Below are 26,476 nucleotides of genomic sequence, written 5' to 3'. Positions count from 1 at the left end.
TATTAATTTTTTTTAATTTATGTAAAATAATAAATTTTTATTTTGTGTTATAAAAATTTATTTATTTTTATCTTTTAAAATTTAGACTTATTATTTTTAGTCCTTTCGACTGTGTAATATTGTTATTATTTATGTGTTATTAATTAGAAGGTTTATTGATCATTCGATCTAACACTCACAAATGTTTGTAATACCATTTCATTAAGTACTATCTCTAAATTATTTTAAAATACATTATTTATTTACTTTAAAATTGTCATTAAAGATTAACAATGATGACTTAAACTTTAGAAAGAATAAAAATTAAAATAAAAATTTTATAAGAAATAAAACTAAAATTTATTTATTTTATAAAATAATTATAAATTTTAAAATATAAAATAAAAATTACCACATTTTACATAGAATAAACAAATTTAAGTCTTGTATTAATAAAACAGTCACAACAAATAAACGAGAATCATGAGAAGCCATAATGATTGACTTACCAAAAGCAGATTATTCTGCCTTTTCAATTCACCAAAATGATCAAATGTGGGAATGAATTATCTGAATCTTGATTATTATTTGGATTCTCTCTTCATAAAAAAAATATAAAATAAAATAAAAAAAAGTTTGTTATCAAAATCTCATTTATTTATTATTACTTAAATTTTGTCTTTTGTTATTTTTAATTTAAAATTGAGGTTTTACAAAAGTGGCATGAGAGAATCTAAATCTGACCAAATGTAGCATCACTGGTTTCATCACAAAGTGGAGAGAATCACAACTCAAGGAAGTTAGGGAGGCCTGTGTCAACATAAAAATAGTAAACATAGTAAATAAATCTTATTTATGTTAAATTTGTTGACTTAAAAGTAATTATTTTAAAAGTAATATAAAAACATTGTTGTATACAAATATAAATGCATGTTTTTGCAGGGCTTCATGTTCCTGGGACTCTCAACCTGCATGGTTTGGTCCAACTCAATGCTCCAATGACCCATCATCACGTAAATGAATTGACCCGTCCCTTTAGGCCCATTTTGAATTCTTACCCATTAATGGAAATCAAACTTGTTTTATACATGTGCAAATCATTAATTTGATTGTTGTTTAATTCAACTCAGTTTTAATTAATTTTTAAATAATGCTAAACATATCCAAGTACACTGTTAGGAATTAATTTAATTTTGAAATAAATTTTCATTTGAAAATTAATAAAAATAGGAAAGATTTAAATTTAACTTTTCTCTCATTTAGTGCAAAATTTAACTTGAATCTGATTGGATATGAGTGAATTTTAAATTAAGTTCATTTTAACGATTTCAAACAAAAGTACCTTGTTTAAGAGACCAAAAGCATGGATAATACAAATTAAAGAAACAAAAAATGTATTTAAATTTTTATAAAGCCCCACCAAAATTAGTCTAGTGGTATTCAGCAACAAAAATAAATAATAAATAAATCAGCCTAGTGATTAAGAATTTAAATAATATAGCATAATCTTATATTAAAACTCTACTAATTTAATTCAAGTGTTATTGAAACATACGACTTTTATGTTGACCAAATACTAAAAAGAGCTTCATTGTTTAATTTTTTTTTAAGAACATTGCTAAGTTAATGTTGCACATATATGATACTTCAAAAGAAAATAGTCCTACATTGCTTGAACCTTTTTATATCAAAGTGCTCCTTACATTTCCAAAGAGACAAGTAATGGGTGGTGAGCTCGTGCATGTAAGAATGGACTTTGTGAGCCCGTTGTAGTTCAAATCTATCGATTTGCCCCCCTGTGCGTGTGAAAATAAGATCTTATTCACATTTCAAATTTGGATTCTCAGATTTTGCGATTGTCAGTGCTCCTCAAATCAACAGTTAATTCAAGTGTTATTTCAAATACTTCAGACTAAACTTGTTACCATTACCATAACATAAGGTTGTAAAATATACATGTACCAACCATTTTAAATCAATTCCATAGCGTGAAAGGAAGAAAAACAGGCAATAAAAGATGCAGCCAGTTTACTTTAGATCATTGCATTATTCCATTGATTACAGTGATGACAAAACGGTGGATTAAAGTCTAGCAAGATCAATTATTACACGAAACAGCACTTCAAAAAACATCAATATACAACCTGCCCATTGAAGGGTTGAAAAGAATGACTTTCCTTTGATAAAGAATTTCATTTCTTATCCTGACTTGTTATAATGCCTGTGCAGAGCTGTCATCAAGGGACCAAAATTTAACAGACTTGAAAAACAACTTAAGCAAACACAACTATGGATAATGATGATGTTAGTGGTTAACTTAAGGCTATGATATGATATCAGCAACTCTACCTTATTATTGTTGTGAGATCATCAAAGACAGTTTTCATGTCAGGCCTGTCAGATGCTGGAAGGATGCATCTCAAAGCCACCTTTAGCATCTCATCAAGAATTCTTGATGCTCTTTCTCCATTATGCTTGTCCACTAGAGACCTATCAAAGCAGTGGCTAGAACGGTCTTGTTCAGCTAAGAACCTCACCCAGTCTGTGAGGTCAACCACTCCTGGAATTCCAGAAACTATTTCTCCAGAGTTTCTTCCTGTTAGGAGCTCCAACAAGACCACTCCAAATGCATAGACATCACTTGTCAAAGAAGGGCATGGTTTGCTTGATTTGGTGAACTCAGGAGGCCGGTAGCCGAGTGCCCCGGCATTCAGAACTTGCTCAGCTGTACCAGCAGCAGTGAGTATCCTGTGCAGGCTGTAGTCAGTTAGGAGGACATTTCTGTTGGGAGTTTGTAGCAAAATGTTTGTGGATTTGAGGTTGCCATGAGGCATGGCTTTCTCTTCATGAAGGTAATGCAGACATCTAGCCACCTCTATAGCCACCCTGAGCCTTTCATCAAGGTACAAAGGATGCAGATTTCTTTTTTCTGCCTCTGCAGGAAAATAGAATGAATTAGAAGTATTACAACGGAAAAGGCCAAACGTGTGTTTGGATAAATTTCTCTAGAAGCACTTCCAAGAGAGAGAACTATAAAGGAAAAATAAAATAAGCTTTTCTATAAGCTGGAATTAGCTTATACATAAGTTTAATTTGTAGAAACTCTCTCCTATTAATTTTTTAAAAATCTTATTTTTAACTCATTCATAAGCTAGTTTTAGTTTATGTAGAAGCTTATTTCAATTTTTCTTCTTATTTTTGTCTCCTAGAAGTGCTTTTTGAGAAACTTATCCAAACAAATTCTATGTTTTATGCTGCAACCAAACATGGAGCCATAATCTTACCATGGAGATAAATGTCCAAAGATTGTGCATTCATGTAATTTGATATGATCAGTTTCTCATGTTCCTTTGGCCCCAGGTAGTAACCCTGAATAGAAACCAGGTTTGGATGCTTGATAGTCCCAAGTTTCTTTATTTCCCTTGCCAACTCTTTTTTTCCTTTAGTTATTCCATCTCTTAACCATTTGACAGCCAATGCATGACCAGAGTCAAGTGTAGCTTTGTAGAGTGTTCCATGACAGCTCCTGCCAATAACTTCTGCTGGAGCACATGAAAGTTCTTCAGCAGTTAGCACCAAGGATCCATCAAATATATGCAAGTCTCCAATCAGTTTATCAGGAGAGGATACTCTGAGGGAACCAGGATTTTCAAACTGATGGCTTTTAGAAGATGAAGGATTTGAAGGCGACAAAATAGACATTGGGGAAGATGTTCCTTCCTCATGCTTAACTAATTCACTATGGCCGAGATCTATTGGCTTCTGTACCATTGGATGAATGTTCCTTGAATCATCAGCAGACCCCCTTTGAGATGGTTGTAATGCTTCCAGATTTCTGTAAGGTGCCTCTATAGTACTCTCTTGGGGGATGCCTCTTGCTTCATTTTGTTTAGAAGTCCTTTCTTTTTTATGATGAACCCTGTAATAAATTATTATACCTGCGAGAGCCATCACAAAAGCACCAGCAACCAAACATGCAATCAGGGAAATCCTAGCTGCAGATTTCTTATGTAACCAATGCTCCCTCAAACCTAGGTTGGAACTATCTTTCGGTGCAAATTGTGAATTAGGAAAAATCAGCATAGTATTTCCTGGATGAAATGCTGATTCAGGAAACTGCTTTAAGTTTTGTGGTACAACACCAGAAAGATTATTAAAGGACACATTCAACACTCTCAACTCATCTGGAAGGTCATCAGGAATAGTACCTTCCAATTTGTTGCTGCATAGATTGAGATACGCCAAATTGTGAAGCCTACTCATATCTGAAGGAAGAATTCCACTCAAGTTATTGTGTGAAAGATCAAGAGACACCAGACTAAAATTTTCAGCAGAAACTAATGGATCAGTTGGAGGCTGAAATTGAATAGGAATTGATCCAGAAAATTTATTGTTGGAGAGGTTAAGATTAATCAATTTGGTTGAGGTGAAAAAGCTTGGTAGTAGGAACCCAGAAAGCTGGTTGAGGCTAAGATCAATCTCTTTTAGTTCTGGATATGTTCCCAAGATTGGTGGGAGAAAGCCATCCAATGAGTTATTGGATACCTTAAGTGCAGTTAACCTTAAAAATTGAGAAGTTTCATTTGGCAGCATTCCTCTCAATGAGTTGATACTTAGCTGAACAACTTCCACATAGTTACCCCAATACCGGATCCTTGAGAAATTACCTGATAGTGTATTATTACTCAAATCTATGATGGCACAGTGGCCTACCCTGAGAGGTAAGGGGCCAGACAATTTGTTTGAAGATAAATTAAGCTTCCTCAGAGTCACCGAAGTAATAATTCCGATGGGACCTACAACGAAAGTTTAAATTGTAAAAGAAGAAACGTGTAAGTTATATTTTGAACCCAACTCATATGTGATTTTATGATACTAAGACTAAAATTGATGAATAAGTTAAATGCTAATAATTGGGGAGAGACGGGACAAAGTAACCACTATTTCTAAGTGCAGAATAGATTGTTTGTCACATGTAGCATAATTCGGGACAGATTTTGAAAGCACTTCCCATAATGTTTCTATATAAAAAAACTAAATGGCCTCTATAAGGATTAAGGGAAGAATACATAAAAACTGTATAACTTGGACACCAACTTCCTTTCAGATATAAATTACCACATAAGGATTTTTTGCCAAGATCTAAAGGTCTGCTAACAGTTGCATACCATCCAAAAGACTCCTTAAGAAGATATAACATCAATTACGTTTTCTTCCTTATTGTGTTTGGATTTCAATGCAGCCTTTGTTAGTACTTAGTTGGCTTACAAAGTTATGTTTGAAATATAATTGGTTAAATATGTTTTAGTCCTTATAGTTTCGCTTACATTATCTTTTGGATCCTATAATTTAAAAATAATTTTTTTTAGTCTTTATACTTATCTTTTTTAATCCATTTTAGTTTCTATAGTTTAAGATAGATTATTTAAATCTCAATACTTGCAACTTTCAAATCTTTTTAGTTCTTGTAATTAATTTTTTTTGTAACATTGTCTTTTTTGTGTTGATATGACAAAAATATTAATTCAACTTTGTGTATCTTATATCAAATTAATTTTGCTAGAATTATCCTGAATTAGATACTCAACACTTTGTGTCTCTTTTTTACTCTCACTTGCAACGTCTATTGTTGAGACAACTTTTTTTTTTACCTTCACAAGATTGAAGACTTCTACCACATCAACACAAAAGAGATGATATTAAAAAAAATAACTATAGGAATTAAAAAAGATTAAAAAAATGGTAAGTATAGAGACTAAAAAAATATATCTTAAACTATAGAAACTAAAAAAGATTAATAAAGATAAATACAATGACTAAAAATGTCTATTTTAAACTATAAAGACTAAAAGGTAAAAATAGTAAAACTATAGGGACTAAAAAATTATTTTAACCAATATAATCTATCCATCAATGATTCAATATGTTGAACCATGGTAGATAAACTTCAAACCAGATAAATACTAAGATTTTCTTTAATTTGAGTACTCTAATATTTCATATATAGGAAAGAAATTTATAAAATAATTTTATTTCAGTCAATATTGATCAAGAATAGGCTTCCATTTCAGATTGATGACCATATAGTACTTTCTTCTACAATCTTTCTTCTGATAGAGGATGTGAAAAGTATCTTATTTATTCCACAGAAGAAAACTCCCCAAAGGGTCTATCTAAATTCTAAAATAACTAAAATAGCAGAAAAGGACATCGGAATGAAAGTTGCAGTTTCACATTCCAGTAACTAAGCCTGATATATGGGTTATTGACAGTAGTTTTCATACCTAAAACATCATTTATGAATAAGTTAGCAAAACTAATAGCAACAAAAAGGGAGTAGACTAGAGATTTCAATTGCATCTACGGTTTAGATATGCATACTAGAAACCTAGAAGGTACCTTCAAGCTTGTTTTGACTAAGATCCAGTTCAGACAACATCATTGAACTTTCCTTCAATAAAGCTTCTGGCAGTAAACCAGTCAACTGGTTGGATGCAAGTCGAAGAATCCGCAGAGATACCACAAACGTGAAGGAAGGTATATTACCCTCTAACTGATTACTACTAGCATCCAAGACCTCTAAATTGTCAAGGTATGGCATACCATCATGAGCAAATAACTCACCACTCAAGGAATTATGGCTAACATTTAAATGTTGGATTGAGGAGAGAAATGAGTCATTTGCAATTCCCAAATCCAGTGTACCAGAAAATCTATTGCTGCTCAAGTCAACATATATCACACTTCCCATCTGAGAAAAGATATGCATAATATCCCCAGAAAAGTTGTTCATGTGCAAGTCTAAATACTTCAACTGCTCAAGTTTGTGAAACTCAATAGGAAGAGTACCTCCAAGTTCATTTGAAGAAAGATTCAAATATGCTAACTTGCGCAATTGAACTAAGTTAGTGAGTAACGGCCCATTAAACTTGTTGAGGGACAAATCAAGATATTCAAGTGATTCCATTGTAGCAATATGCAAGAGATCTCCTGTGAACTGGTTGTTCACAACTGACAAATTGCTAAGCATTGTAAGGCCACTAATTGCAAGGAAATTAAACTCACCAACCAAACCAGCATTATCCAGAGTGATTGATGTAACACTACCTTCACTACACAATATCCCATACCAGTTCCGAGGACATCCATCGGAATCTAAAGACCTTGAATCCCAAGAATTAACAACTAATTCAGAAGGGTCATTCTGTATACTCTTCTTCAACTCAAGGAGTGCATCAATGTCTGAATTCCCCAATGCAATAGCCACCAACAACAATAACATCAACCAGATAACCTGCATGCCTTTCCTTGTAGCTCCTAATCCAAGCTTCAATAACACAAACATCTATGACTAAATGAATGTGCCACATTGTAAACGAGAGCAAAGGGGCAAGTGTATAACAAAAATTTCAAGGCTAGAGATTAACCTTGGAGCATATTGTTCTATAATGTAATGCACATACATACATAGGCCAAAATGTCAACAATGCACCCAGAATATCACTTCTTGTTTCCATAAAAATTACAAATCTCAAGTAGAAAATGAAAAAAAAAAAAAAAAAAAAAAAAAAAAAAAAAAAAAGACTTAGGTTCATCTCTAACAATAATTGTACTAATCATTAAACAAGAAGCCTAAGCCTAATGTTCTTGCTACACAATCATACCACCCCCCCCCCCCCCCCCCAACCAAAAATGCAAAAGAGGAAAAACAATGAAGCATGCTTACCTCTTAATTCACAAGAACTAGAGTTGAGTAATGAAGCATATACGCGTAACAACAGAAGCAACAATGTTAGTAGAAGGAACAAGGGAACCCCCGTAAGAAAAGGAAAAAAAAAATGGTTCTGAGTTGAGGAGCTTATAAATCTGAACAAGGAGGCGAGTAAGGTGGAATGTGTGGCAAAGAAATGATTAAAAAGTTTTGATTTTGAGAGAAGGGTAGAAGCAGAATAGAGTGATAGAAGAAGAAGAAGCAGAAGAATGAGTGAGGGAGACATTAACTGTGAGAAACATGGTAGGTAGGCTGCTGTTTTATCATGTCATGATTAGCAAAATCATTTACAAATTACAGGAAAATTTTATGTATGAAAAAGAGTTATATAATTCTTACTATTCTTTTTATATAACATTTTTTCTGGGTTTTTTTTTCACGTTTTCTATCTTATTATTATACATGTATTCTTATCACTCTTGAGTGATGTAAATGTGTAAAAAATAAAAAATAAAAGCACCCAAAAGAAAAAAGTGATGCAAAATGTAACTTTTAGTGGAAAAAAGGTTTGTGAGAGAGACTTTTAAGACGACGTCACTGGTTGTCCCCAGATAATAAGCTACGTTAGCTACACCTTTGACTTTGGTAAACTAAATTTCTATGTTTATCTTCCAAAGCATCCCAATGCAAAAACGCGTTTTGCCATTTTCAACATTCCTAAGCTTCTCCAGTCTCGGTAGTGCATTTTTTTTCTTTTTCATGTGTGATTTTTTTAACAAACAGACTTATAAAAAAATAGCTCAGACTCATCTTTTAAGTGTGTTTGAGTTATAAATACTTTCAAAAATTATTTTACTAAAAAAAACATTCTTTATTTTTCGTAGAGAAATTCTTAAAAATATTTATAGTTTATATTCAATCAAACTCTTTATCTCAAACAATTGTAAAATATTTATAAATTTTAATTATATTTTTATTATATAATTTTTGTTTATCTCAAATAGTTATGAAAATTATTATAATTGTTAACAAAGAAAATGTATAAAAAAAATTTTACGATATAGGATCTATTTGGATATAAATTATAAGCGTTTTTAGAATTTCTTTACTAAAATAAATAGTATTTTTTAGTAAAAATATTTTAAAAATATTTCTAAATTTGGATCCGAATATTCTCATAATATGTGCTTCTTTATAATTTTTTTCACTAGTCTTTTTATTTGAGGTGATTTTGGTTAATAATCATTTGAATTTAATGAGTTGTGTAGTTGTATAGGTAAAATATAGTTTTTATGTAATTAAGTAAAGTAAGATAACTTATTGTAATTAACAGAAGTGTTAGATGATAGTTTATACAATTTAGGGATGAGGTTAGAATATCTGTATTCAATTACATGTAATTGTTTAAAATTTTGAGATTTTTGTCTTTTAAGTTATAATTTTAGTTTCTTAATCATAGCTTGCAACCTACAATTGATTAGAATCATAAATTTTACTTCAAAATGCTTTGAGAACAACAAAACTCTAATATTAACTCAAATCAACAACACAATTTAGTAATTCAGCAATGAAATAGAATTCAACTAGAACAATATAAAATCAACAAGTTGCAAGCGTTTCTTGTAACGACCCGCCTGGTTAATACACACAACACAGCACACCAGAATACTACACAGAAACGAACAAGTATATACATATAGGATCTAGAATATATATATATATATATATATATATATATATATATATATATATATATATACAAGGTCCAAATCTGTCTAGAATCAAAGCGTACAAAATACATCCAGCAAATGCTAACTAAGTAGCTAAATACATCAAAAGAATAAAACTCCATCTGCTAGCTGCAGACTCTCCTCAGCAAACACCAACCTAACGCTGTCCTGCTCCCATACATAGTATAATCATCGCAATCCAAACCACATGGAAACAACAAAGGGTAAGCTAGTGAAAGAAACAACACACACATATAAATATATGAATAATAAACAGCTACAGCTATCAGCACATCAATCATCTTAACAACATCAGCTTAATATATATAACAGCACACCTTTCACATCATTCAGCAATAACAGCAGAGAACAGTAGTACACAGCGGTAAACAACAGTAAACATACAATGCGTCGTCACGCATATAAGTTAGTATTGGTCGCTTATAAGCGGTATAGCTCGACCTGGCCCCTATACCGTGATCGCTTTGTACACGTGTGCCTCGACCTTGCCCACACACGGGATCACTAAGAACCTAGAGGAGAACAGCAAGTTACCACTCCAAGGATCAGCTTTCCAGGGAGGGTTTTCAACAAATTGGGCTCTAAGAGCACCACAGCCACTCAATCCACAAAATGGGATGAGGAGTTTCGAAAACATCTCCTCTAATCTTAGTGATCAACAACTCAGCCTTACGGCCTACAACAACTCAGCCTTACGGCCTACAACAACTCAGCCTTACGACCTATAACAACTCAGCCTTACGGCCTACAACAACTCAGCCTCACGGCCTACAACAGCTCAGCCTTACGGCCTACAACAGCTCAGCGCAGCACATTAATATCAGCATCCAGCACAGCTAAGTAGTATACAACACAGCTTACTACTCACAACTCAGCTCAACAGTCTATAGGGCAACAATATTTTAATTCAACATGAAAATCATCAATAACAGCCTAGCTCAGCACGACAATATACATCTATTACAGCTTAGCATCAATAATGCAGCATAAACATTTCACAACACATCAAAATCATCACTCAACTCAACAACATTCATCATTAACAGCATAAATCAGCATATAATTCAGCTCGGCTCACAACAAAATTCAGCATTGGCATTATACAGCACAGCTCAGCATTACATCATTAACAACATATACCACATACAACATATTCAACACATAATACGGCTCATCCACCTTGTTTACAACTCATCCATCTTGTCAAATTACCCACCCAAACAACACCAATCAACCTAAGCACCTAAAACAACTTACAACACAGCTAACACAGCTCTCAGCACAGCCTAAACATCCTTAATCAGCAATAACGTCTAACAGCACGACATATTCATCAATTACAGCTCAACATCATAATTCAGCATTATCAACTAGTCAGTACAATAATATTTAACAACTACAGCTCAGCACAACATATCTATCAGCACATTTCTACACATAACAGCTTAACATCAAATATCATGTCCGCGCCCGGCGCGCTCATGGTCGTGCCCGGCGTGGCACAACTAGAGAGCACCAGGGCTTAGCGCGCCCGGCACAATTCCCATTGCGCCCGGCGTGCTAGGAGGCAGAGACCTTAGAAGGTCTCACACGCCTGGCGTGCAAACCCTCGTTCAACGCAGGGTAAGCAGAGACTTCCCCAAAGTCTCACGCCCGGCGCAATATAAATTGCGCCCGGCGCCACCTCTGACAGAGACTCCCAAGGAGTCTCCACGCCCAGTGAGACAAGGTCACGCCAAGCGCCACACCAGAAATCCCCAAGCAATGTCACTTACTGATATCGCGTCCAGCGCGGTCCAACCACGCCCGGCGAGGGCCATCTAGAGGCTCACACCCTCAAGCTCGCCCAACGCATACACCACTACGCCTGGCGGGCTTGCCCAATGGAGCCCTCTAATGGTCACGCGCCCGGCGTAAAGAACTGCGCCCGGCGTGATACCTAGCAGCAACCCTCAAACTTCAAAAATCTCTTCCAAACCTGCACCAAATCAGCTTTCCAAACACATGCAATCGGCCCAAAACATCACATTTTTATTAAACAACCCAAAAATCCTAGCTTTACCCACATGCAACCATAAACAATGAAAATCCCAAATTTCACCAAAAAAAAACCGAAAACCCCAAAAAATGAGTTTTCATCCAAAACAGCTCAAAATCTTTGAAAATCTCAGCAATTCGTGAGTCCTAGCTCACTATAACACACAATCGGCAAGAAATCCTAACTTCCCTTACCTGAAGATTGGATCAGGATAGCCAAGAAGCAGAATCCCCTTTCCGAAGCTCAACTCGGAACTTCAATCCTTCAAAAGTCAACTTTCCAGTCCAGAGCCTTTCTCTCTAGAACTTCTCTCTAAAAAAACTTCTCCTCCTCAACTGCTCTCAACCTCTATTTATAGACTTTTTCGAAATGGCCAGAAAGGCCTGTACCGAATTCAGAACGGCACGTTCTGCACTGCCTCAACACGTACAAAAACCACATGCAGAACGGCCCGTTCTGAAATCAGAACGGCTCGTTCTGGAACTCATCCAGAACGGCCCGTTCTCTATCCAGAACGGCCCGTACTCCCCTCCAAAACGGCCCGTTCTCCATCTGGAACGACCCGTTCTCCAACCAGAACGACCCGTTCTCCCTCCAGAACGACCCGTTCTCAGCTATGATTTACTGGTCATTTTAATAGCTTGGAACGGCCCATTCCAAAGACGGCCCGTTCTGGGCTACTAAAAGACCAACTTGCTACATCACAATACCCCCCAACAAATAAGAATTTTCATCCCCGAAAATAGGCTTACTTGGGAATAGAAACGGATACCGCTCCTTGCACTGCTGCTCAACCTCCCAAGTAGTCGCACCAGTAGCTGCATCCCACAACACCTTCACCAGAGCAATGGATTTGCCCCTCAACTCCTTCAGCTTATGATCAACCACAACTACTAGCAACTTCTCATACGTCAGATTCTCCTTCACCCGTACATCATCCAGCTCCACCACATGACTAGGGTCATGAACATACCTCCTCAGCAGGGACACATGAAATACATGTTCCCCTTTAGCAACTCCAAAGGCTTTACGCCTTTTATCAGCATATGATCTCTGCCTACTCTGAGCAGTCTCCATCCTCTCCTGAATCAGCTTCACCTTCTCAGTAATCTGTAGGATTAGCTCCGGTCCCACAACCACTGACTCATCATCTTGGTACCAGCACAGAGGAGTCCTACACCTTTTGCCATATAAGGCTTTAAACGGCCCCAACCCAAAACTAGCATGAAAGCTATTTTTATACGTGAACTCAACCAGCGGTAGGACCTCCTCCCAGCTTCCCAAGTGGTCAAACACACAAGCCATCGGCAAATCCTCCAACACAGCTTTCTTCAGCTCAGCATCATGAGGTAGGAAAATCCTGCCCTTAAACCTCAAGATTCCATCTTCACCCAGCTCAAAACCAACAGCCTTCTCGGTACCCAGCAAACCAAGAAGCTTCACCAGCTCAACGTCTTGCAACTGCTTAAGTCCAACCTGCCTCAAGAACTCATTAGTTATGGTAATCAACCCATAACTAATCTGATCCTAAGCTAACTCTACACAGAGATTCAGATCTCTGAACTCCTCAACCAGCTCCAGCTCCCTCACCATCATACTAGACATGTGGATGGATTTCCTACTCAGCGCATCTGCCACAACATTGGCCTTCCCAGGATGATACATCTACTGGAAGTCATAATCCTTTAGAAACTTCATCCACCGCTTCTGCCTCATGTTCAACTCCTTCTGATTAAACAGGTACTTCAGACCCTTGTGATCACTGAAGACGCTGAACCGAGCACCATACAGATAATTCTTCCATATCTTCAAGGCAAACACAACTGCTGCTAACTCCAAGTCATGAGTGAGAAATTCCTCTCATGATTCTTCAGTTGCCTTGAAGCATATGCCACTACTTTCCTGTTTTGCATCAGCACACACCCCGGACCCTGGTGAGAAGCATCACAGCACACATCAAAGGGTTCACCAGAATCCGACAACACCAACACAGGAGAAGTAGTCAACCTCCTCTTCAGCTCATCAAAACTCCGCTCACAGGCATCTGTCCAAATGAACGGCTGCTCCTTCCTCGTCAGCTGGGTCAGAGGCGCTACTATCTTAGAGAATCCTTCAATGAACCTTCGATAGTAACCCGCCAAACCCACAAAACTTCTAATATCAGTGACAGTTCTTGAACGCTCCCACTACAACACCGACTCCACCTTAGTCGGATCAATAGCAATCCCCTCAGCTAAGATCACACGTCCCAAGAACTTCACTTCATCCAACCAAAACTCACATTTTGAAAGCTTAACATACAGCTGCTTTGCCTTCAAAATCTCCAGCACCAACCTCAAGTGCTCTTCATGCTCCTCCGGGTCCTTGAATAAATTAGGATGTCGTCAATAAACACCACCACAAATTTATCCAAGAACGGTCGGAAGATCCTGTTCATGTAATCCATGAACACTACAGGAGCGTTGGTTACACCAAACGGCATCACAACATACTCATAGTGACCATACCTAATCCTGAAAGCAGTCTTCGGTATGTCACCCTCCTTCACCCTGATTTGGTGATAGCCTGACCTCAAGTCAATCTTAGAAAATAAAGATGCTCCCCTCAGTTGATCCATTAAGTCATCTATCCGGGGAAGTGAATATTTGTTCTTAATGGTCAACTTATTCAACTGCTGGTAATCCACACAAAGTAGACTACCTCCATCCTTCTTCTTAACCAACAACACGAGAGCACCCCACGGCGATACACTCGGCCGTACCAACTGCTTCTCCAATAGGTCCTCCAACTGACCTTTCAACTCAACCAGTTCAGCAGGAGCCATCCTATAGGGAGCCACCGACACTGGCCCCGCACCTGGAACCAAGTCAATGTTGAACTCCATCTCCCTAACAGGAGGCAACCTAGGCACCTCATCAAGGAACACCTCAGCAAAATCCCTCACCGCATTAATCTCAGCAATGACCCTCTCGGTCTCCACACTCATAGCAGCAAGCAGAAGACAGCACTCTGCTCCATTCCTCAATAACGATTCAGCTTGACCAGTTGAGTCAACAGCTCCTCCTCTAGCAGTAAGCATATGGTGAGTACCTCTCCACCAATGCTCAGCCTCCCCAACCAGCATGTAGACAGCATATGCCAGCCTCCTCTCCTGAGAATATCCTAACACAGTGAAGATCTTCTCCAGCTCACAGATCCAGTGGTCAGCTACCTCTGGGTTTGCATCTCCCTTGAACTGTGGAGGACGGCATTTCCGGAACCCAGCTAGATCTCGGCTCTCTTGCGACCCCACGGGCCTTGCTGCAGCTCTACCAGCGTCCATCCTAGCAAAATAAGCATTTTGCTACTGCATAGTCATAGCCATCATCTCTATGGCACGGGCTATCTGCTCATTAGTTCTAGTCATTGTCTACAGAAGTAACAACATCTTCAGTATACAATAACTAAACCAAACAACCATCAACAACACAACAATCAATGAAGAAGTCAGCACAACAAAACAACACAGCAAAGCAACACAACTCAACACAGAGCTCAGCACAACAAAAGCCTAAAGGAACCACCCCCACAGAGTGTCCACTAGACTCGAACTGCTCTGATACCACTAAAGTGTAACGACCCGCCTGGTCAATACACAACACAGCACACCAGAATACTACACAGAAACGAACAAGTATATACATATAGGATCTAGAATATATATATATATATATATATATATATATATATATATATATATATATATATATATATATATATATATATATCCAAATCTGTCTAGAATCAAAGTGTACAAAATACATCCAGCAAATGCTAACTAAGTAGCTAAATACATCAAAAGAATAAAACTCCATCTGCTAGCTGCAGACTCTCCTCAGCAAACACCAACCTAACCCTGCCCTGCTCCCATACATAGTATGATCATTGCAGTCCAAACCACATGGAAACAACAAAGGGTAAGCTAGTGAAAGAAACAACACACACATATAAATATATGAATAATAAACAGCTACAGCTATCAGCACATCAATCATCTTAACAACATCATCTTAATATATATAACAACACACCTTTCACATCATTCAGCAATAATAGCATAGAACAGCAATACACAGCGGTAAACAACAGTAAACACACAATGCGTCATCACGCATATATAAGTTAGTATTGGTCGCTTGTAAGCGGTATAGCTCGACCTGGCACCTATACCGTGGTCGCTTTGTACACGTGTGCCTCGACCTTGCCCACACACGGGATCACTAAGAACCTAGAGGAGAACAATAAGTTACCGCTCCAAGGATCAGCTTTCCAGGGAGGGTTTTCAACAAATTGGGCTCTAAGAGCACCACAACCACTCAATCCACAAAATGGGATGAGGAGTTTCGAAAATAACTCCTCTAATCTTAGTGATCAACAGCTCAGCCTTACGGCCTACAACAACTCAGCCTTACGGCCTACAACAACTCAGCCTCACGGCCTACAACAACTCAGCCTCACGGCCTACAATAACTCAGCCTTATGGCCTACAACAGCTCAGCGCAGCACATCAATATCAGCATCCAGCACAGCTAAGTAGTATACAACACAACTTACTACTCACAACTCAGCTCAATAGTCTATAGGGCAACAATATTTTAATTCAACATGAAAATCATCAATAACAGCCCAGCTCAGCACGACAATATACATCTATTACAGCTTAGCATCAATAATGCAGCATAAACATTTCACAGCACATCAAAATCATCACTCAGCTCAACAACATTCATCATTAACAGCATATAATTCAGCTCGGCTCACAACAAAATTCAGCATTGGCATTATACAGCACAACTCAGCGTCACATCATTAACAGCATATACCACATACAACATATTCAACACATAATACGGCTCATCCACCTTGTTTACAACTCATCCATCTTGTCAAATTACCCACCCAAACAACACCAATCAACCTAAACACCTAAAACAACTTACAGCACAGCTAACACAGCTCTCAGCACAGCCTAAACATCCTTAATCAGCAATAACGTCTAACAGCACGACATATTCATCAATTACAGCTCAACATCATAATTCAGCATTATCAACTAGTCAGCACAACAATATTTAACAACTACAGCTCAGCACAACATATCTATCAGCACATTTCTACACATAACAGCTTAACATCAAATATCATGTCCGCGCCCGGCGCGCTCATGGTCGCGCCCGGCGTGGCACAACTAGAGAGCACCAGGGCTCAGCGCGCCCGACGCAATTCCCATTGCGCCCGGCGTGCTAGGAGGTAGAGACCTTAAAAGGTTTCACACGCCTGACATGCAAACCCTCGCTCGGTGCAGGGTAAGCAGAGACTTCCCCAAAGTCTCACGCCCGACGCAATATAAATTGCGCCCGGCGCCACCTCTGACAGAGACTCCCAAGGAGTCTCCACGCCCGGCGAGACAAGGTCACGCCCGGCGCCACACTAGAAATCCCCAAGCAATGTCACTTACTGATATCGCGCCCAGCGCGGTCCAACCACGCCCGGCGAGGGCCATCAAGAGGCTCACACCCTCAAGCTCGCCCGGCGCATACACCACTACACTCGGCGGGCTTGCCCAATGGAGCCCTCTGATGGTCACGCGCCCGGCGCGAAGAACTATGCCCGGCGTGATACCCAGCAGCAACCCCAAACTTCGAAAATCTCTTCCAAACCTGCACCATCCCAGCTTTACCCACATGCAACCATAAACAATGAAAATCCCAAATTTCACAAAAAAAAAAACCGAAAACCCCGAAAAATGAGTTTTCATCCAAAACAGCTCAAAATCTTTGAAAATCTCAGCAATTTGTGAGTCCTAGCTCACTACAACACACAATCGGCAAGAAATCCTAGCTTTCCTTACCTGAAGATTGGATCAGGATAGCCAAGAAGCAAAATCCCCTTTCCGAAGCTCAACTTGGAACTTCAATCCTTCAAAAGTCAGCTTTCCAGTCCAGAGCCCTTCTCTCTAGAACTTCTCTCTAAAAAAACTTCTCCTCCTCAACTGCTCACAACCTCTATTTATAGACTTTTCGAAATGGCCAGAACGGCCTGTACCGAATTCGGAACGACCCGTTCTACACTGCCTCAACACGTACAAAAACCACATGCAGAACGGCCTGTTCTGAAATCAGAACGGCCCGTACTCCCATCCAGAACGGCCCGTTCTCCCTCTGGAACGGCCCGTTCTCCAACCAGAACGGCCCGTTCTCCCTCCAGAACGGCCCGTTCTCAGCTACGATTTACTGGTCATTTTAATAGCTTAGAACGGCCCGTTCTGGGCTACTAAAAGACCAACTTGCTACGTCACATTTCTTACATTTGAATTAATAAGAATAGAGATAGAACGAGAAAAATGAGATCATTCGAAAAGTATCGCCTGACATTCCAAAGAACATGATTTGAAAGTCTCCAAATTTAAATCTCGACACAACAACTCAACTATCTCCAAGAAAGAATCCTAGAAAGCGCTAGTGGAATTTAGAAGAGAAAAGAAATTTTTCAGGGTTTCATAGCTTGTTTCTATTTTTTTTAAAACTTTTTTTAAGAGTTAAAATTATAAAATTTAAGTTTTAAATAAAACTTTATACACATTTATAAGATTGGTCAATCTGACATATGCAAGAATAACCTTTTAAACAAGAAAATTCATTAAGATTTTTAAATCTTTAGAATTTTACAAAACTAATTAGCTAACAACAATAATATTTTTAATTAATAAAATAAACAATATTAATAAAAATACACAGTATTACAATAATATATATATATATATATATTAGTATTAATAGATTAATATTAATATATTATTATTTTAAAAATATTTTTAAATCATATAATTTTCAACCTATTTGAGATATATAAATTATAAATTTTATTCCTATAATAAGATAACATATATTTACCATTCATAAATATTGAAAAATTAACATAAGCATCAAATAACTTATTTTGAGAATATATATATATATATATATATATATATATATATATATATTATTGATTATTGTCTTAATATGAATGATTTTTTTAGAAAAAAAATATTTAACTCTAAATTTTAATACAAATTTTCTTATACCAGGACCAGAGGTTATTAGTGAAATAATCTATTTATATCTCATTGTTAAAAAGTAATTAATGAATTTTTGTTTAACTTTTGGTAAACTGTTGAAACTTAAAACAAAAACATTAGGCCTTACTTTTATGTAAGATATTTCACCGTCTTTCGCATTTTTAACTCCATTCTGGGTGGTGCTATTATTTCCTTTCTTGCCATATTCATACATTTTATTTTTGTTCGATGTATATTTTGTAAAATGTAATTTTATTGTAAATTTTTTATTTTTATAATTAAAAAGTATAACCAGGTCACTTAGTTCATAAATAAAAATAATATTTTTAATTACAACTTTATACAAAATAAAATCAAAATTTAATTCTTAATTAAAAGATACAAATGTCTAACCACATGTATATTAGTAACTTTATATATAATTATATTATATTATATTATATTGTATATATTTTTGCACTCTTTTTTCTAAGCACGTCTTTATTTTTTAAATGCTTTTATATGTGATTAAGTTTATAGTTTCAAAATTTAAGTTTTGTAACAATAAAAATTTGAGTTTCAAATTCAAAATTCCATTTGTTGGATTTATTATTCTAGAAATTAAATTTCAAAACCTTCTAGATATCAATTTCCCCCCCACTTTTTAGTCTTCTTCTCCATCGTACTATAAATCCTAGTCATTTGGATCATTTGAATTTGGTGATTTTTCTTTAGTACATGGGAGAAACAAAGTGGACCCAAGGCCAACCATAATTAGGCCAAACTATTCAACATTTGATCAGTCCAAATTAACACTAAACCTAAAGATATAATTAACGTAACTCAAAGATAATTTGTATAGTGATAAATAATATTAAAATATAAATAAATTAAAACATAACATCTAGTCCAAATTAATAAAAATAAAAAATAATATAAAAACTACTATAAGGGTGAAATTAAATGAAGCCAATTAGATTTTCACTCATTATTATACTTTTATGGTCCAAATAGAAGTACCCTATGTTTTATACCAAATAGAAAGCAAAAACCAAATGAAACAAAGTTAACTAATAACAAAGAGAAAATAAATAAATAAATAAATAAATATATATATATATAAATATATATATATATATCAAACACAAGAAGCATATCGTGCTATTTTGTTCTTGTCTTATGCATTACTATATTTTTGTTTGGGCCTTCTTAGTTGATTTTTTGGACCTGGACCCAAAAGAGCCATCTTTGACTCTGACGGGCTTGGGGGCTCTAAGAAAAGTTAGATGAAATTTATCTTTTTTTTTTCTTCTTCTGAATTTTGATAAAAGGGAAATTTAATTAAATAAAAATATAGTCAAGACCAGAAAAAGATTTCCCACATTTTGTAGACAGCTACACTTCAACAAATGGGTATAAGTATAATAAATTAGTTAACAACATTAATATTTTATTTATCATATTTATTTATAAATTAAATTTTAATTTTTTCAATAAATTATCAATAATTAAAAATATTCTTGTATTACAATATAAATTATTTTTTAAAAATTTAAAACATAACTTATATTTTTAAAATATTTATTTATAAAAAGCTTAAATATAATTTATATTTATGTATATAATTTGTCAGATTAAATTGTACTTTTAGTCTCTTTATAATATCAGATACACTCATTGAATATCAGTTGATCATTAAAATTGTAATATTTGTTGTAATCTAACATTATAATTTTTAATTAGCAATTAATTAAGGGTATAAAAAACTCATCTTTAAAAAATTTTAAAAACTAATGCTTATTTATAATTAAAATCAAAGAAAAATCAATTTATTGTTTATAACTAGAACCTTAGGTAATATAATAACTTTTAACATGTGAAATAATTTAGTAATTCTCTCAATCAGAGAATCAATGAATGTTTAATTCTTTACATATTATCACTGTGTGCTTTTATTGTTTATATATTTTAGCTGAATCTAAATGGTATGACATTTACTAATAATGATCTTTTTTCAACAATAAATGTTATGAGATTTTGGAATGTTTTTTTTTTTTTACTTGTAACGAAAGGTTGATGATGTAACTAAATATTTACGAATGTTATGTTGTTTACATATGACTTATAACAGTTACATTGCAGTAATCTAAAAAAAATCACATATCTAAGAAAAATAATTTAGTAATTCTCTCGATGAGAGAATGGTTACATAACATTTGTAAAGTTGCTTTTCAAGTCCGTTATTTTTTTCTTTTTGACAACAGACTATTTTCTTGTTGTGATCGAAAAAATAAATTGAATAGGATAATTTTAATGGAATTAAGAAGTTAGTTTCATTAACTTCTCAGAAGAAACTGCATTTCATTATTAAAATCAAATATTACAAAACATTAGAAACTACATTAGACACATATATTACCTACTTCAAAACAACTACTACTGCTTATCTACTAAATTAGAAATGCAACTACACCACACCTCCACACTACAAGTACTCACTTAAAATTAATACACTTCCATTCCATTACACACATTGTTGTAGAGCATTGTGGCAAATACAACATTCATTGTCAACAACACAAACACAACAATAAGCAACATTTTCAGCCATAATTTGACAGTCTTCAATACAGTTTGAAGGTTGTCAACCTCATTCTTTTTTCTCTCTATGATTAAATCTCTTTCATCAGCAACATCATCTGAAAACCATTCAAGGAAATTGCAGCCACTCTTTTCTTCACCTATTTGTTTTTTCTTTAAAAAAAAAAAAAAAACACTTAAAATGATGATGAAGGGAAAACTAAAATACTAAGGACACAAGCAAAAATTACCTTGATATTAGGGCAACCCCAATATTTATTTCCTTGGTTGATTGACGTACATACAGTTCGCAATATTGCCACATTCCCGCAATGACAAAAAGGAGCCCATCTTCGAGTTCTACTACTGAGAAATGAGAGTGAATCCATGACAGAGTTATTACTCGTGGACAAATTACAGTGGAAGCAAGAAGAAAGCCTGAAAAGGAGATTTTGTTATCAAAAGTAAAAAAATGAGAAAGATGAGAAAAATGAGCCCTAACTTCTCCTTTAAATAAAGGACCACAAAGACTCACTAACAGTCAAACAGTAAACCTTAATACAAAAAAAAAAAAAAAGAATAATCCACATCAGAAAATAGAAAGTTTAATGAAAAGGGTAACACTGTGTCGCTCTAGATTTTAATTTTAAATTTTTTTTATGAAATTTGAGCTTTTAACAAGGGACCAGAAGCCTTTGAAATAATTAAGAGATAAAAGAGTAATTAATTCCTTTTTTCGATAAATGTATTTTTTGAGATCTTCTCAATTTTTTTATTTCTAATTAGTTGGTATTAATCCATGCCATGTAGAAGGTTATTTGAATTTTTTTTAAAAATGATTGGTAACCATATGTTGAGAGAGGTCATATTTGAATCTATTTATATATGATACATGTTACATTAAAGAGATTAGCATATATATATATATATATATATATATATATATATATATATATATATATATATATATACTTTGAGATTGATGAAATATATATTATTTTTTTTTCCTACTAGACCTACTAAATTTAAAAATTTTATCTTAGAATGCATAGACTAAGTTGCATAAAAGACTTTTTAATACAATGAATAAACTTATATTAAAAAATTAAAAATAACCATTACTTGATGTTATAAATTTTGTTTTACTTCTTTGTATACAACATTTGAACTAATGTCCATGTTTTTATTTTTATTTTTACATACCAGAAATTTTAATCATTTCCTAGAAGTAAATCTTGAGATTGCAATATATATATAATTGACCATATGAGAAAACTAGTTTGGGAAGAAAGAGTGGAAGACTCCAACATTCTTTAATGATTAACCTTGATTTCTATTAATTGTCATCGTAAAAGAATTTGTCTACGAAAAATTATCTTTTTTAAAATTTAAATTGAATCCCAAGCTCAAAGTGATTCAACAACAATCTAGAAACATAGATCTTTAGTCCATGACTACTTCTTGAAAAGACCTTTACTTTAAGAACATATTTCCATATTTTAGTAGTGATTAATCTAGTACAATTACACAATCCAAAAGATTGATATATATGTTCCTCAATAACATAACTATATTACACAAACCTTCAATTTAGATAAGTAGTATCGGCAATAAAGATTATTGAATCTTTATTATTTTTTATTAGCAAATCATCTAGAATCTCTAATGAGATATATAAATCATTATTCTCTACAATACCGTCATCACCAACTCCCAAAACCTATTCAAATAATACTTTTATTTCTCTAACATCAGATTCTAAACTGCCATTTAAAAACCTCATATTGGTAGTTAATGATATAACTATGCAATAATTTCAAAGATAGGAAGAGATTATTAAAGCATGGACAACTTCATGTCTTGTTCCTTTAGAAATTACTGAAAGTATTTGTCAAAAAGCTTCACCAAATTAATTAAGATGACGATGATGATAATAAAAACAACAATTTATCAAAATTTTGCATATGAAGATTAAAATATAAAATATTTAAGCCAATATAATTCATTCAATACGTTTGATCAAATTCAATGCAAATTGATTATAAAAATTATCTATTAAATGTTAGTTTGACGATAATCTTAATATAAAAATGGCAGAAATTAAAGCCTTAATTATTTTGAAATTATAGTTATTAAAATAATTTATTAATTCACTTTAATTATTTATAAATTAATTATAGGTTTGACTTGTATTTTCATTTAAAAAAATTTCTATTTAAAAATCTGCATATAAAGATTAAAATTAATATGAAATATTAAGGCTAATATAATTATTCAATTATATGTTTGACCACCCTACTCGCTAATTGATTATAAAAATTGTCTATTAAATGTTAATTTGACATTAAACTTAATATGAAAAAGAATAAGTATTAAGACCTTAATTATTTTATATTAAAATTATTACAATGATTTATTAATTAACCTTAATTATTTTCTAAATCAATTATAGGTTTGTTTTGTATTTCAATTTAAAAATTTATTTTTGTCTAAAGATCTGCATACGAGGATTAAAATAAATATAAAATATTAAAGTTAATATAATTAAAATAATATATTTCACCACACTCATTTGATTATAAGAATTATTTATTAAATTTTAGTTTGACGTTAATCTTAATATAAAAATGACAAATATTAAGGCTAATATGAATCTTTTTTTTTTTTTTAATATATGTAAAAATATTTCTTATTAATCAATTCAAATTCGCCTTTCATCTCTTTTTCAGAGGAAAGCGGGACAATTACAAATGCATCTAAAAAAATAATTATAATAAATTTGAATTTGAGTGCTCAATTATATTAAAAAAAAATATAAATAACTATTATTTCATCACTATAAGCATTTAATGAATTAAAATCACATTCTTTATACTATATTTCAAAATTTCTATGACATAATATTTGTGTACTTAATTGGAGTAATTAAATTTATTAAACATAAATATTTTTTTTTTATAATTAATAGAAAACATTTGAATTCTAAATTGCCAAAAAAAATTTACAAAAAATTGAACCGGTAGTTTTGAGCGAGAAAATTTTTTAGGAGACTACTTTTGAAATATGATTCATATATTCAAAAATATTTTTTGTTATAAACTGTGTTTGTTAAAAATATTTATTTATTATAAATACCCGTTCTAATTTTAGCAACCATACTCGCTTCACAATCTCCAAGCACAATGTCACTCTTATAAATAAAAAAACAAATCTTCCTATTTTTCTTAGGCAGATGATAAACACACCTCCACTTTCGTATAAACACATCTCTTTTTTTAAAAAAATATATATAAAATGTCTAAATTACCCTTTAAAAAATATAAAATTCTTAAATTTACACCTCCCTTCCCCGCACCCCTTTCTCCGCACCCCCCTTCCTCGCACCCCTCTTCTTCTCAAAGCTTCTTTCCGCTCAATGTCATCAAGCAATATACTTTTACAGTCATTCTGAATAGAAAAAAAGGACTAGCCCCACCATAACCAGCATAAGAAAGGCTCTTTGCTGGTGAAGGATTTAACTCTGGTAAGTATCCTTTATACTAAAGCTTCTTTACAATGATTTTCTTTTATATAAGTGCTCGAGTTAGGATTGTTGACTCGGAATTTGAAGTATACAATCCATTCGTGACCGATTTCTTTCTCAATATCCTATATCTGCATGTAGAAGTTTGAACTTTGGAGTATATTATGCCTAAAACTGCTTGCCGCCTAAAACTTTAATCTGGAACGGCACCAGAACGGCCCGTTATGCTTGCAACACGGCCCGTACTGAAAGTAGTACAGGCTGTTCTGCTTGCAGCAGGGTCATTCTGGAGTCGTTCTGTTGTAGTACAGGTCACCGCGTCACTTTTAAAATGGCTACCTTATGCCTGATTTTAAAACCCCGATTTTAAAAGTCATTTTTGTACTAGTGTTTCTTTCCATAGAACAAGTAAGAGTCTTTCTCTTACAAGACCACCTGCTGACATTGCGCACCCCTCTTCTTTCTCTTTTTGGCACTCCTCTTTTTTTTTTTTCCCGCACCTCGCACCCCCTGTTCTTTCTCTTCCCCACACCCCTCTTTTTCTTTCTTTTTCCCGCACTAGTCACCCCATTAGATAATGCATTTTTGTTTGATCTTCTAAATTTTCCACTTCTTTCACAACTCAAAATTACAAATGTCTTCCTTTTATCACGCCCTGTATTTGTATCTGACCTAAAAATAATAAGGAAAAATCCACTTTCTTTTGCAACATGTCGTGTCCAATCCAACATAGCATCTCGAGATGGAAAAACCTAAACATATAAATAGAAACACAATTATTATTATTATTATTATTATTATTATTATTATTATTATATATTGATAACTTAACAAAAATAATTGATTGTTCAATTACCTCTTTAGTGTTAAATACACCACTACAGTCAATAGTCTTATTTGTTGTTCCATTGGTTGATATATTCCTCACCTCAGACATTTTCCTAACATGTATTTCATGTGCACATATAAATAAAAATAAAATATTAAAAAAATAAAACTATAATGAGAGATAAAAAAATATATAACAATTGTACTAAAAACAAAAATATAGTATTTTAGGAATAATAAAATTTTTATTCCAGAAAATACTTTCCATAATATTTAATTCTATAGCTTCCGAAAATGTTTTGTTACATAATTACGGAAAGTACTTTCCATAATACTAAAGTTACTGTTACGAAAAGTTTTTTCCGGAATTATATAAAAAGGTTCCGAAAAATACTTTCCATAATATTAAATTCTTATTCCGGAAAGTATTTTCCAGAAATGTTTTGTTACATAATTCCGGAAAGTACTTTCTATAATATTAAAGTTACTATTACGGAAAGTTCTTTCCGGAATTATATGAACAATAATTTTACTATTCCGGAAAGTACTTTCCGGAATGCTAAAAAACTTATTTTACATTCTGGAAAGTACTTTCCATAATATTAAAGTTACTTTCCATAATATTAAAGTTACTATTACGGAAAGTTCTTTCCGGAATTATATGAACAATAATTTTACTATTACGAAAAGTACTTTCCGGAATGCTAAAAAACTTATTTTACAAGCGCATGACACATTTAACTTACCAGTTTCTTTATCTCTTCATCCACCACCGGCGTCTGCGATTGAACCTGTTGTGCATAAGTAATGTTAAATAAGTTTAAAAAAATTGTAAATATGAAATGTAATTTAATATATTGATTTTGTACCTTGTATTGAATGTAGAGGATAATGATGATTGAATGAAAAACTAGGGTTTAAGAAAGAATAGAGTGAAAAGTGAAAAATAGAATTTAAAAGATAGAAAGATAAAATATGATTATGTTGA

General features: G+C 33.8%; 1 protein-coding gene across 2 annotated transcripts; it reads right to left on the bottom strand.

Moving 5' to 3' along the window:
- Positions 1-1,974: 1,974 nt before the first annotated feature.
- On the bottom strand, positions 1,975-8,068 carry LOC109792420 (Leucine-rich repeat protein kinase family protein). Of its 2 annotated transcripts, none has more exons than XM_020351835.3 (5): positions 7,706-8,068; positions 6,379-7,296; positions 3,264-4,775; positions 2,329-2,914; positions 1,975-2,210 (listed from the first exon to the last, which is right to left on the bottom strand). In XM_020351835.3, exons 1-5 carry the CDS (start codon positions 7,974-7,976, stop codon positions 2,192-2,194), a joined length of 3,306 nt encoding a protein of 1,101 aa, XP_020207424.1. In that variant the 5' UTR covers positions 7,977-8,068; the 3' UTR covers positions 1,975-2,191. The 2 variants fall into 2 exon arrangements, with proteins under 2 accessions (XP_020207424.1, XP_020207430.1); XM_020351841.3 differs by having other exon boundaries at positions 6,379-7,306; positions 7,706-7,847.
- Positions 8,069-26,476: the final 18,408 nt, after the last annotated feature.

This window comes from Cajanus cajan, chromosome 9 (assembly GCF_000230855.2).
Source record: "Cajanus cajan strain Asha chromosome 9, NIPB_CcT2T_4, whole genome shotgun sequence".
NCBI lineage: Eukaryota > Viridiplantae > Streptophyta > Magnoliopsida > Fabales > Fabaceae > Cajanus > Cajanus cajan.
This window is presented reverse-complemented; position numbering and strand designations above follow the sequence as displayed.

What these genes read in the sequence shown, in the direction of transcription:
- LOC109792420 (XM_020351835.3), bottom strand. Translation starts at nt 7,976, where the DNA reads ATGTCTCCCTCACTCATTCTTCTGCTTCTTCTTCTTCTATCACTCTAT. An exon ending in TAGTTCTTGTGAATTAAGAG is followed by an intron (nt 7,297 to 7,705) that starts GTAAGCATGCTT and finishes AGCTTGGATTAG; the next exon opens with GAGCTACAAGGAAAGGCATG. An exon ending in TAGTCAAAACAAGCTTGAAG is followed by an intron (nt 4,776 to 6,378) that starts GTACCTTCTAGG and finishes CTTTCGTTGTAG; the next exon opens with GTCCCATCGGAATTATTACT.